General features: G+C 44.9%; 1 protein-coding gene across 1 annotated transcript; it reads right to left on the reverse strand.

Moving 5' to 3' along the window:
- Positions 1–12,074: 12,074 nt before the first annotated feature.
- On the reverse strand, positions 12,075–12,527 carry LOC308530845 (large ribosomal subunit protein uL23-like; the record flags this gene model as incomplete). Its single annotated transcript, XM_081107582.1, has 1 exon — positions 12,075–12,527. The coding sequence occupies one exon, from the start codon at positions 12,525–12,527 to the stop codon at positions 12,075–12,077; it is 453 nt and encodes a 150-aa protein (XP_080963708.1).
- Positions 12,528–13,978: the final 1,451 nt, after the last annotated feature.

Consider the following 13,978-nt stretch of genomic DNA (forward strand, 5'->3'; position numbering starts at 1 on the left):
GAACTGTATTGGGACGTGATGTTGGAGACCTATAACAATCTGGTTTCACTGGGTAAGTACAGCCCCCTGTGTCACCTAGAGGTGCCCTGTCACTGGCCTTTACTCTAGCTCAGCGGTTCTCAACCTGTGGGTCGCGACCCCTTTGGGGGTCGAACGACCCTTTCACAGGGACTGCCTAAGACCATCGGAAAACACATATATAATTACATATTGTTTTTGTGATGAATCACTATGCTTTCATTATGTTCAATTTGTCACAATGAAAATACATCCTGCGCATCAGATATTTACATGACGATTCATAACAGTAGCAAAATTACAGTGATGAAGTAGCAACGAAAATAATTTTATGGTTGGGGGTCACCACCACATGAGGAACTGTATTAAAGGGTCGCAGCATTAGGAAGGTTGAGAACCACTGCTCTAGTACTTGATGAAAGCTTTGTAGTCACTGTGGTCCTCTGAGGAGTCAGCAGATTTCCAGTCTCCCCTCTGGCCCCAAACAAAAGGGTATAATCTCCTCTATCCTGAAAGAGAACTTTTACTTTGCATATGAGAAATTGTAATATTTCCCATCTTCACATACTGTGCCGTATCCAAGTCACTGTATCTATGTCTTGTGTCATTTCTCTTGATCAGGGTATCACATTGCCAAACCAGATGCTCTGTCCAAGTTGGAACATGGAAAAGAACCACGAAGAGAGGATGAAATCTATACTGGAAGCTGTCCAGGTGAGTGAGTGAGAACCAGCTAGGGAGTGGCCCTGGAAGTCATATGCTAGTCCAACGGTTCTCAACCTGTGGGTCGCGAACAATGAAAATACATCCTGCATATCAGCTATTTACATTACGGTTCATAACAGTAGCAAAATTACAGTTATGAAGTAGCAACGAAATTAATTTTATGGTTGGGGGTCACCACAACATGAGGAACTGTATTAAAGGATCACAGCATTAGGAAGGTTGAGAACCACTGTAGGAGAAGGGCTTGCCCAGCCAGCATGGCTCAGTGGTTGAGTGTCGACCTATGAACAGGGAGGTCACGGTTCGATTCCCGGTCAGGGCATATGCCCAGGTTGCGGGCTTGATCCTCAGTGTGGGGCGTGTAGGAGGCAGCCAATCAATGATCCTCTCTCATCATTGATGTTTCTATCTCTCTCCCTCTCCCTTCCTCTCTGAAATAAATAAAAATATTTTTTTTTTTAAAGAGAAAAAAAAAAGAAGGGCTCACAGCTCTGAGGGTGTCTGAGGATAGCTAAACAGCTCCTCCACATAGGGATCTCCTGAGATAAGAACTCTTTCTCTTTGTGGTTGTTTTGCTTTAAACATACTCCTTTTTTCTTCTTGGATCTGATACTTCTTCACCTTAACATCTTCATGGGACAGGATGGCCAACAATGAAGAGCCAGTCCCCACCACATCATCTTTTAAGCACTTTTATTCTTTTGTTTGTTTGTTTTTGTTAATGCTCACCCAAGGATATTTTTTCCATGATGTATAGAGAGTGGAGGAAGGGAAGGAGAGAGAGAGATAGAGAGAGAGAGAGAGAGAGAGAGAGAGAGAGAAAGAGAGGGAGAGAGAGAGAGAAAGAGAGGGAGAGAGAGAGACATCGATGTGAGACAGACACATAGATTGGTTGCCTCCCACATGCACCTCTACTGGGGCTGGGGATTGAACCTGCAACCCAGGTACCAGCCCTTGACTGGGAATCAAACCTGCAACCCTTCAGTGCACAGGCTGATGCTCTAACCACTGAGAAGCACTGGCCAGGGCTAAGCACTTTTATTCTAAGAAATTTGTTATTCTCTCTCTACTAGGAATCAGGAAAGTTGACAGTTGTCTGCAAGAGCACTCTCACAACCAAATAGTTCTGAAGAGCATCCAACAATGCCATGAAAGGAAGGCACTTAGAAATACTTTTCATCTGAGCAGAACCAATATAGCCATAATACGTAATCATATGTTGGAATTATGTAGGAACGCTTTGAAATCAAGTTTAATTAACCAGAAGCAAAGATGTGAAGTAAAGAACCCCGTTGAGTTTAATGGAGATGAGAAATCCTTTCTACATGATAATCATGAACAGTTGTACACTGGAACGGAAATCCCTAAAAGTGAAAAACACATCAGCACTGAATTACAAGTCTCTAAGCATCAGAAGACTCATAAAATAGAGAACTCCCAAGCATGCATCCAAAGTGAGAAAGCCTGCATCAGGACATCTCAGCTCATTAACCATGGGGGCATTGATACAGGGGAGAAAAGCCATGGGTGTGATTCATGGAAATCCTCCAGAAATGTCATTCTCACTCAACATCAGAAAACTCAAACACGAGACAAATTCTCTATAACCAACGAATACAGGAAGGGCTCTCCTGTGAACACGGGTCTCACCAGACACCAGCAAACCCATTCAGGAGAGAAATCCTACATATGCAGTGACTGTGGGAAAGGGTTCACCGTGAAGCGCTACCTGACGGCACATCAGCGAACACACAGTGGAGAGAAGCCTTATGTTTGCAACGAATGTGGGAAAGGCTTCACTGTGAAGAGCAATCTAATTGTGCATCAGCGAACTCACACAGGGGAGAAACCTTATGTATGCAGTGAATGTGGGAAAGGCTTCACCATGCAGCACTATCTTGTTGTACATCAGCGCACACACACTGGAGAGAAACCCTATGTATGTGATGAATGTGGAAGAGACTTCACCGTGAAGAGTAATCTCGTTGTCCATCAAAGATCTCATACAGGGGAAAAATCTTACATATGCAGTGAGTGTGGAAAAGCCTTCACCGTGAAGCGCAAGCTCACTCTACACCAGCGAACTCATACAGGAGAGAAACTGTACATATGTGAGGAGTGTGGGAAAGGCTTCACCACTAAGTGCACCCTCATTATACATCAGCGAACTCACACAGGAGAAAAACCCTATGAATGCAATGAGTGTGGGAAGGCCTTCAGCCAGAAGATCAGCCTCAGACAACATGAGCGATGCCATACGGGAAAGACACCCTTTGTGTGTAGTGAGTGTGGAAAACAATATTCTCACAAATATGGTCTCATTACCCATCAGAGAAGTCACACAGGGGAGAAACCGTACGAGTGCAAGGCATGTGGGAAAGCCTTCGCCACAAAGTCAGTCCTCAATGTCCACCAAAGAACTCACACAGGAGAGAGACCCTATGAGTGCAGCATTTGTGAGAAAGCCTTCTCCCAATTGTCACACCTTGTTAAACATCAGAAAACGCACACCCGAGAAATGGGTAGATTCACTCAAGCTGAAAATTCTTTTAATGGAGAGTCACGGTCATTACCTGTGAGTGAAGTCATGCGGAACAACACACCTATTAATGCAATTTCTGTGGAATGCCTTCTGGGACAACCAGGACCTCATTAAACATCAGTGTTTCTAGCAGATGCGAATGCAAACATGGTAATGCCTGTTGTCAAACGTGTGCCCTGAGGAGATTAAGGAATTTCCCCGGGAGATTAACTTGGTGAGGACAGTGACTGTGGTAGTGCCTTGAGTGATCCTTACCTCACATTTTCTGTCAGTGAAAACATGTTGGAAAAACTCTGATACGTCCAATGTGAAGATGCCTTTCCAGCTTCATTATATGCCTCAACAAAACTTTCTGGCTTCAATATATGTATGAAAAGTGCATATTGAGACAAATACTGTGTACACAGAGATGAGGAAAACTTTCAGTGGGAAGATAGACTTTATTATCAGGGATTGTCATAGATCACCGGTGTGTTCATTGTTCGTAGAAGTATGAAAAACAGACAAACGATAAAAAACAAAGAAATGTAACCACGGGAAAGCCGCTACCCAGAAAGAAGACCTCAGCGAGAGTCACAGTTCACACTGGACACAAACTTTAAGAGAACTGCATTATATTTGACAATTTCACTGGTGCATTCTAACCCATTGTTTGAAAATCATATAGAAGTTAAGGCTTTATGAACATGCTAAATTTAGAGCACTTTTAGTCAAATATCAGAGAACTTACAAAGGAAAGAAGTTCTATGAAAAGGGATAATGTTTGAGTGGGTTTTTGTTTTTGTTTTTTAAAGACCAAACTGTTGCTACACCACTGGTCGTGGTGGTGGTGTTTATTTTGAATCTGTACCAATGGTCCTCAAACTTCAGCATGCTCCGTTTCTTTTAAATATATTTTTCATTGATTTCAGAGAGGAAGGGACAGGGGGAGAGAGAGAGAAACATCAATGATGAGAGAGAATCATTGATCAGCTGCCTCCTGCACGCCCCCTACCTGGAATCGAGATGGCACAACAATGGGAATCGAACCATGACCTGGTTCATAGTTCAATACTCAACCACTGAGCAACATCAGCTGGGCTGAGCGTTCTGTTATAAGTCTAACTTTATTTCATTTTACATTAGATAATTCACCTGATAAAAACTAGTGTGCTTTCCTCACTCCTGATTTATTTTTACTGTTAAATGCAACAAAGGAGTGTTCTATGACCTCATATGATTAGCTCTCACCTTTCTTTGGGTTGAAATTTAATTGTAAATTTACCATACAGAAATAGTTTAAAAGAAAACATTTTAAATTTATAAATATAACATATTTATACTTACCCAGTCAAGTTTATAAGTATGGCCAAATATTTTATAAAACCACCTTCAAAGTTATTTTTATAAAATGTTTAATATGATATTATTTTAACTTACAAGAAATTGCAAAACAGTCTATAGACTTTCCTAGTATTCTTTACCCAGCTACTCCCAGTAAAAATATCTGATAAAACCATTTTTTATTGAATCCAGAAAAATGACATTGGTAGTATACTGTTAATGAAACTCTTAACCTTATTTGGATTCTATTAGACTTTACATGTATTTTTTTTAAGTTTGTAATTCTAAGCTTTATTACCTTAAATAGAGCCACATAACCAAAACCATGATGGAAAATTGCTTAATCCACAGACTCCCCCGTGCTAATGTTTTTTAGGCTCATATCCTCTATCTAAACCTACCTCTGGCAAACACTTGACCTGTTTTCCATCAGTTTAATTTTGGCATTTCATGAATGTTATAGGAATCATTTTTATAGTTGGATTTTATATGTTTTATATAAATCAATTGTATTTATTTACACAAATTTATGATGTTTTACTAATGGGGACCATGTAAGCATTTCGTGTTTTTGTCACTTGGCAAATTGCTCTTAATTGAGTTGAGAATGGTGTTCTTTTTATTAGTGAGTACATACATACACTGGATATACCAGTTTGTTTAGCCATTCAAACTCGTGAAAGATTTGTATTGTTTTCCTGGTTTCAGCTGTTATAAATCATAATGATGCTATGAAGTCTGCGTACAGTGTTTTGTGTGAATGTAAACGTCTATTCCTCTGCAATACATATACAGGTAATGATTATTGGGACATTTGTTAAGTTATATTTAGCTTTATAAGAAATTACCAAACTCTTCCAGAATGGCTGTACTATTTTACATTCTTCCCAGCAATGTGTGAAGTCTGAGTTGCTCAACATCCTCTCCAGCACTTGGTATGTTCAGTGTCTTCTACTTTGGCCATTCTACTAGCCACATATGTGAGATTTTAAAAAATATATATATTTTATTGATTTTTTACAGAGAGGAAGGGAGAGGGATAGAGAGTTAGAAACATCGATCAGCTGCCTCCCACACACCTCCCACTGGGGGTGTGCCTGCAACCAAGGTACATGCCCTTGACCGGAATTGAACCTGGGACCCCCAGTCCGCAGGCCGGCACTCTATCCACTGAGCCAAACCAGTTAGGGCCACATATGTGAGATTTAATTGCTCTTCATCCTTCCCAGCACTTGGTGTTGTTGTGACATTTTACATTAACCATTCCAATAGGCATGTAGTAGTATTTGATCTTGAGCTTAACTGTATTTTCCTAATGGCTAATGATGATCAACATTATATTATTATTATTTTTGTTGTTATTTTTGGAGTTATTTTTAAGTGGAAGTTTGTATCTTTTGACCATCCCTACCCCTCTGGCAACCAGCAATCTTTTCTCTGTATCAGTGAGTTTGTTTTGTTTTAGATTCTACATATAAGTGAGATCATACAGTATTTGTCTTTTTTTAAAAAATATATATTTTATTGATTTTTTACAGAGAAGAAGGGAGAGGGATAGAAACATCGATGAGAGAGAAAAATCAATCAGCTGCCTCCTGCATACCCCCCACTGGGATGTGCCTGCAACCAAGGTACATGCCCTTGACTGGAATCGAACCTGGGACCCTTGAGTCCTCATGCCAACGCTCTAGCCACTGAGCCAAACCAGTCAGGGCAGTATTTGTCTTTCTCTGACTTATCTCACTTAGCATAATATACTCAAGGTCCAAGCATGAGTTGCAAATGTCAGGATATCCTGCTTTCTCATGGCTGAATAATATCCCATTATGTATACATAGGTATATAATCCTATATAATAAAAGTGTAATATGTAAATCGACTGAACGGCCCAACAGCAGGACGACCCTCCAGACGACCATCTGGAACCACACTATGATACCCACTGACTGGTGCCAGGCCAGCCAAGGTGGGTGTGATGCAATTGGTTGGGGGCCTGGTTGTCACCCCATGATTGCCCCACAGAGGGAGGCCCAGGCCACCAGCTGACAGGGTGATCAACCGGGGGGGGGGGGTGCTCCACAGTTGCCCCAAAGAGGGAGGTCCAGGCCACTGACCAGCAGGTTGCAGCAGGTGGGCAGTGCTGGGTCCTGGGTCCCGGGTGCTGGCAGCCATGGGAAGGAAGGCCTACTGTTGCACAAATTTCATACATTGGACCTCTAGCGTACATATAACATATATACATAACACACCTTTGCCCGTTAGTCCATTGATGAACACTTAGGTTGTTTCCTTTTCTTGTCTATTGTAAATAGTTCTGTAATGAACACGGTTATGCAGATATCTTTTTGAGATATTTTGTTTTCTTTAGATAAATACCATAAGTGGAATTGCTGGGCTGTATGGTAGATCTCTTTTTTAATTTTTAAGGAATCTGTACTGTTTCCCAGAGTTGCTGCATAAATTTTACAATCTCATTTTTTTGTTTCCACTGGTGGCCTGGTGCACGACATTCGTGCATGGGAGGGGGGGGTGTCCCTCAGCCCAGCCTGCACCCTCTCCAATCTGGGACCCCTTGGGGGATGTCTGGCTGCCGGTTTAGGCCCAATCCCACGGCCTAAACTGCTTCCCTGCCAGCCTGATCGTCCCCAACTGCCCTCCCCTATCTGTGGAAAACCCAGAAATGCAGTTGTCGTTTTGTCTGCAAATATGCCTGAGACCTTTGGCGGGTAATGAGGAAAGGGGCAGAGTTCCGTAAATTTAGTGCAGTTGTTGGTGGGTCCTGGTGATTTGTGGAGTCAGGTCAGTGTCTGGGTCTCTGGGTGCACAGTGGGGGGAGAGGGCCTGTCCAAGTCCACCTTGGGTGATGTGAGTGGCATTGCAGGGGAGCCCTAAGGTGTCCACAGTAGGGTGTATTGTGAGATTAGGGTGCCTGTGGCCTCCGTCAGGACCTGGTCTTGTGGTTAAAAACCTTCAGATATAAATGTCTTCTTAGTCCCGAGGGCACATTTTGCCATTTTTTTGCTGCTAACTCTCTGTGGGGCTGCGCAATTTCAAACTGCAGAGTGGTGTTAGTCGGTGAATGCTTTATGTGGCTCGGGTTTGTTTGGGGGTTAAATGATGGATGAACTTTTTGTGGGTCAATGTACTGGGGTACTGGGAGGAAGCATCTGGGGTTCCATGCACATATGGGCTGATCCTTTGGAGCCCCTGGTACCTGGGCCTTCCTGTGTGTGATGCCATTGTAATTAGTTATTAATAACTAGGGGCCCAGTGCACGGATTCATGCAGCTTGAATGGAACTGTGGGCTTCAAGGCTGAGGCTGCAGTGGGCACAGGGGCGGGTCTCAGGGGTGGGTCTCGGGCCATTCTCCATGCCCCCTGCCCCTCCTGCCGTGGCAATCCCCTGTCTGAAGGCAATCCCGCTCTCGCCACTGCTCCCACATGCTGACCCGCTGACGGCGGCACAGCAGTGATTGGGGCCAGTGCCAACAACAGGTGCGAGAGGTGGCTGCTGCCCCTATCGATTGCCCCTCAGGAGCAGGGGGAGGTGGAGAAGCCTGCACCAATCACTGCACTCACCAGCAGTCAGCCTGGATTCTAGCTGAGCAGCCCACCCCCTGTGGGAGCGCACGGACCACCAGAGGGCAGCTCCTGCATTGAGCATCTGCCTCCTGGTGGACAGTGCATGTCATAGCCACTGGTCGTTCAGTAGATTTGCATATTAGCCTTTTATTATATAGGATACCTGACTAGTATTCCTCAAAATGATTGAGGACATCAGTGAGTAAAAGATTGAGAAATGGTCACAGAATAGAGATAATTAAGGAAACATGGTGTTTCAATGCAATATTGTGTTTTCAGTTGAATCCTGGGTCAGAAAAAGGATGGTAGTGGAAAAACTTGTGAAATACGAGTAGTATCTGTAATTTGGTTGTGTTTTATACCAATGTTAATTTCTCAATTTGACAAAGGTACCATGGTTATCCAAAATGTTTACATGAGGGGAAGTCAAATGAAGTGATCTCTTTGTAGTAGTAATTTGTGATTTTTGTGTAAATATAAATTTTCCCAAAATAAAGTTATTAAAGTTTAATTCATGTTTATTATATTACAGTAAAACTGGGGAAAACAGATAGGATATACTTTTACTGTAATACTTTTACTGTAATGTATCATACATACATACGGATGTATGATGTGGAAATTTTTTTCTCCCGATCTCTGGCTCCATTCTTCACTTTCTTAAACGTTGTGCTTAGAAATACAAACGTTTTACATTTTAATCTAGTTTTACTTTTATTTCCTGGCTCATGTCTTACTGTCTTCTCTCAGAATTCTTTTGCTAACGCGGGTTCAGGAAGACTGCCTCCCGTCTGCTTTTCTAAGTTTCATAGTTTCAGCTGTTCCGCTGGATCTATGATCTATTCTGGGTTCATTTTAGTTCACGGTTGGAGTTAGGGTCTCACAATTTTCTTTTTCTGGAAATAGATACACAATTATCCCAGCACCTTTTGTTAAAAAGAAACAACAGACATTATTTCTGGATTCTCAGACCTGGTTGTGCCTTTCCCATGGGCTCCAGACCTTTGCTGGCCTCACTGTTGGAGGCCTGTCTCTGAGGCCCCCCCAATCCCAGTGACAACTTCAGCTGCTCCCAGCAGCTTTTGCCCTGGGCGGTGACGGCCTGCCTCACTCTGTGCCAGTTTCTCGAAATCTTTTTCTGTTCTTAAAAACCACATCCTGCAAGAAAATTTCCCCCAGAAGCTTCCTGTTGGTGTCTATTTACTAGACGTATGACCTTTTTCCCTTTGCAGAATTTTATTCTCTGCTGCTATAGCAACACCTGAGCTCAAGAAACTTGTTTTTTGTTTGTTTGTTTTTTAATGTTGTAGGGGGTGGCCGGGGAGAGGTCAATGGGGGACTCATGGAATACTTTAAACAATAAAAGAATTTAAATTAAAAAAAAATGTACAAATTGTAAAATAAAAGCTGCATTCATGCCCTGACTGGTGTGGCTCCACCGGTTGGAGCACCATCCAGTGCGCAGGGCAGGTCATGGGTTCGATTCCCGGTGAGCGCACCTGAGCAGGTGGGTTTCAGGTTTGACCCCCTGTGCAGAGGTACAGGGTCCGTGCAATCTCTCTCTCTCATCGGTGTTTCTCTCCCCTCCCTTCCCCTCCCCTGCTCTCCCCGCTTCTCTCCCTCTCTCCCCCTCCCTCCTTCCCTCTCTGGGGAAAAATAAAAAATAAAAAATAAAGCCGCTGTCCTAAGCCTCCTTTGCCCAGACCGCCCAATGCAATTTAACTCGCTTCTTTCTTGCCTCCCCAAGGTTGAGTCTATGAAAAAACTCACTTTCCACAACAGTCGAACTGCCAGGAAACGAGATTAAATTTGTGAGCTTCTCACCTGCCCGCCATCCTGGCTCCTGGTTCCGTGGTCCCGGCTTTGCCTTCTGTACGGCAGTCAGGCCTCCCAACATGGCGGCCCCCATGCGGCGGCGGCGCGGCCACAGGGCGCCGCCATATTTCCGGGAGGGGAACGCGGAAGTGGCTCGCGGTTCTGTCAAGGCCTCAGGTCCCCGCCCGCCGCCGCCGGATGACGCAATATCTGAGCGCCGCTTGCAGCAGCCGAATCCGTTCGCGGAAGTGTAACGCCTGGGCCCTCCGGCTGGTTTGCAGAAAGCAGGTCAGTGAGCTCCTGTCCTTTCAAGTTTATAGAAAATGTTTTTCCTCCTGTGAGGTTCGCCAGAGGGTGGGAGGGGTGCAGCGGGACCCGCGGGATTCCCGGCGGCGGTCGGGTCGCTTTGCGGGGGGGGCGGGGGGCACCACGGTGTTTGGGAGGAAGCAGGTGTGACGCTCCCGCCTGCGGTTGGGGTCCCTTTGGGGTCCCCCGGCGGTTCGGGGTCGGGAGAGATGGACGGCCGTGTCCCGCCCGCCGTGGCCTTTGCGGGTCCCTCTGTGAGGGACGCGGCTGGCGTTTGGCTGATCGCGGCGTCAGGTTCCGGTTCGGGGTTCCCGGCGGGGCTCCGTGAGGTGGGGGCCGCCGTGTGGGGGCGTCGGGTCCGGGTTTGGGGTTACTGGAGGGCGGGGGGGGCGTGTCTTTCCGGAGCGTCGCGGGAGGCGGAGCTGTGGTCGCCCAGGACCCCGGCTGGTGGGGGTGGAGGTTCCTCCGGGCTGGAGGCTGAGGCCGTTTCCTGCTGCTGATGAACATGTGTTGTTCGCAGCCGCCTGATTGCCTCTAGCTGCCTCTGCCTTGGCCCCGCCACCGTGGCTTTGTCCGGAAGATACCCGGTCTATTTAGCATATTACCCTTTAATTAGTATAGATTTTGTCATTCATTCATTCATTCATTTTGAGAGAGAGAGACATTGCTTTGAGAGAGACCCACTGATGGCTTCCCTCCTGTACGCCCACGATCGAACCCGAAACAGGGCATGTGTCCTCACTCCGAATCGAAACTGCCACCTTCCGGGTGCTCTGGACAGCCGGCCAACGCTGAGGCATCAGGCCTGGGCGAGGGCGGAGCCGGTGATCGGGGGAGACTGGGGCCCCCTATGAAGGATGCCGCTGTGAGCATTCTTTTTTTAAAAAAAATATATTTTATTGGCTTTTTACAGAGAGGAAGGGGAGGGATAGAGAGTTAGAAACATCGATGTGAGAGAAACATCATCGATCAGCTGCCTCCTGCACACTCCCACTGGGGATGTGCCTGCAACCAAGGTACATGCCCTTGACGGGAATCGAACATGGGACCCTTGAGTCCGCAGGCGGACGCTCTATCCACTGAGCCAAACCGGTTAGGGCAGAAGCCCTGTTTCTTAGCTCCTTATCCAGGGGTTGGCTGACAGCAGCGGAGAGACGAACCCAGCCTCACTCATAACTTAGTATGAAAGCCGTATTGACATGCATGTTCATATGTGCTGCTCACAGATGTAAGAAACAGCACTCCAGCACCCCGTGGTGTTCTGTGAGCCCCCCCAATTATATTACATCCTCTCACCCCAGGTAATTACTATTGCTCTCCACACCGAGCACTTTAAGGCCTTTATAGTTTTGTCATGTTATTAATCACCCCCGATCCTTATAGTTTATTAAGTTTACCTATTTTTAACTGTATCAGTCATCTTATATTATGCATTTTTTTAATATATTTTATTGATTTTTTACAGAGAGGAAGGGAGAGAGAGAGTTAGAAACATCAATGAGAGAGAAACATCAATCAGCTGCCTCCTGCACATCTCCTACTGGGGATGTGCCCGCAACCCAGGTACATGCTGTTGACCGGAATCGAACCTGGGACCTTTCAGTCTGCAGGCCAACGCTCTATCCACTGAGCCAAACCGGTTTTGGCATATTATGCATTTTTTAATGTCAGGGTTCTTTTGCTCAGTACATAGGTGTATACTTTTCTTTTTTTTTTTACAGTGTGAAATTTTTATATTTAGAATTAGGCAGCTGGACCCAGTTTAGATGATTCCGATTTTGTTGGCACCATAGTCAGGAGCCAGTCGAACACATGCCTTCTCGCCATCAGGCCTGATCAGGGTCTTGACCTTGGCCACATCAATGTCATAGAGCTTCTTCACAGCCTGTTTGATCTGGTGCTTGTTGGCCTGGACATCCACAATGAACACTAGTGTATTATTGTCTTCTATCTTCTTCATGGCTGACTTAGTAGTCAGGGGGGATTTGATGATGGCGTAGTGGGTAAGCTTGTTTCTTCTGGGCACGCTCTTCTGAGGATATTTGGGCTGCCTCCGGAGCCTTAGTGTCTTTGGCCATCGGAAGGTGGGTGATGTGCGGATCTTCTTTTTTGTGTGGCTGTGGACGCCTTTGAACACTGCTTTCTTTGCCTTCAAAGCCTTTGCTTTGGCTTTGGCTTTGGGAGGGGCAGGGACTTCCTTCTTAGCTTTTGGCATCTTCCTAAAAAGCAGGTGTATGCAGTAACCAGTTTGGCTCAGTGGATAGACGTCGGCCTGCCGACTGAAAGGTCCCAGGTTCGATTCCGGCTAAGGGCATGTACCTTGGTTGCCGGAACATCCCCAGTAGGGGGTGTGCAGGAGGCAGCTGATTGATGTTTCTCTCTCATTGATGTTTCTAACTCTCTATCCCTCTCCCTCCTCTCTGTAAAAAAAATCAATAAAATATATATTTTTTTTAAAAAGCAGGTGTATACTTTTTTGCTCTGTAATGAGGGTCAGGTAACCCTATTCTATAATGTTTACACAGTAATTATTTTAGAAGTTGCAAGCCACAGAATGTCTCTCACATATGCTTCACAAAAAAAAGTGTTTTGTTTTACCATTTAAAAAATATTTTTTATTGATTTCACAAAGGAAGGGAGCAGGAGAGAGAGCGATTGAAATATCAATTGCTGGAAGCTGGTCCATCCTTGCTGCTTGACACAGTCGCTGCAGGGAAGAATCATCTGCACAGCATATGTTTCAAGGGACCTGGCGTATATGGCATACTGTTCTTAATATGTTTGCTCCCCTACTTAGCGCTATGTGTTTTAACCAAGGTCACCTCTCCAAGAAAGGTTGTTTCCCCAGGTGGGAATTTTTTCCCTGGAGTTAGGGATTAACAGGACTAAGGAAGGGAATAAATCCGTAAAACCCCTTAACTAAGTGCTAGGCTGGTAATTAATCACTTTAACTACGAACAATCACGCTTAAGCTACATAATCTTTACTTAGGATAATCTCCTTCAGTTACTTCCTTGTAGCTTAATAGAACAATAGAGTAACCTTGGAATGGAGATAAGAAATGCCCTAACCTTTGAAATAGAATGGATAGGATTAAAATCAACTTGTATAAATACAGATGTAACAGGAGAATAAAGACCAAACCTGGCTAAGCTGCTGATCAACTGAACGCTGTCTCCGTGTCCTTCCTTCTTTGCCGACTCATCCACACCTTTGGGAACCCCTGGACCTGCTGGGGCAGGACCCCAACATCTGGCATCCGAACAGGATTCCCCTAGGTAATCACTCCGGATTGATAGGACTCCATCGTAGGGTGCTGCAGACCCCCCTATAGAGGATAAGTAGGGTAAGAGGGTAGATAGTACAGAACCTAGATTGAGAAGATGGGCCATACTGAGTCGAAAGAAAGAAGACTCTGTATTGATCTTTTAAAACATATGTTTGCTACCAGAGGAGTTAAGGTTACTCCCAGTCAGACAGAACGTTTTATACAAGAAGTCTGTTCATGGTTTCCTGAGGAAGGAACTGTTTAGAAACGTGGACTGAAGTAGGAGAGCAATTAAAGACTTATTACAGATTCCATAGATCTGAGAAGGTCCCTTTTTTACCTCTGGAATTTAATTCGTGACACTTTGGCACCAGAGGCAGAAACGGTTGAACTTTCTC

Source organism: Myotis nattereri, assembly GCF_964212035.1.
Source record: "Myotis nattereri genome assembly, chromosome: 15".
NCBI classification, from domain to species: Eukaryota; Metazoa; Chordata; class Mammalia; order Chiroptera; family Vespertilionidae; genus Myotis; species Myotis nattereri.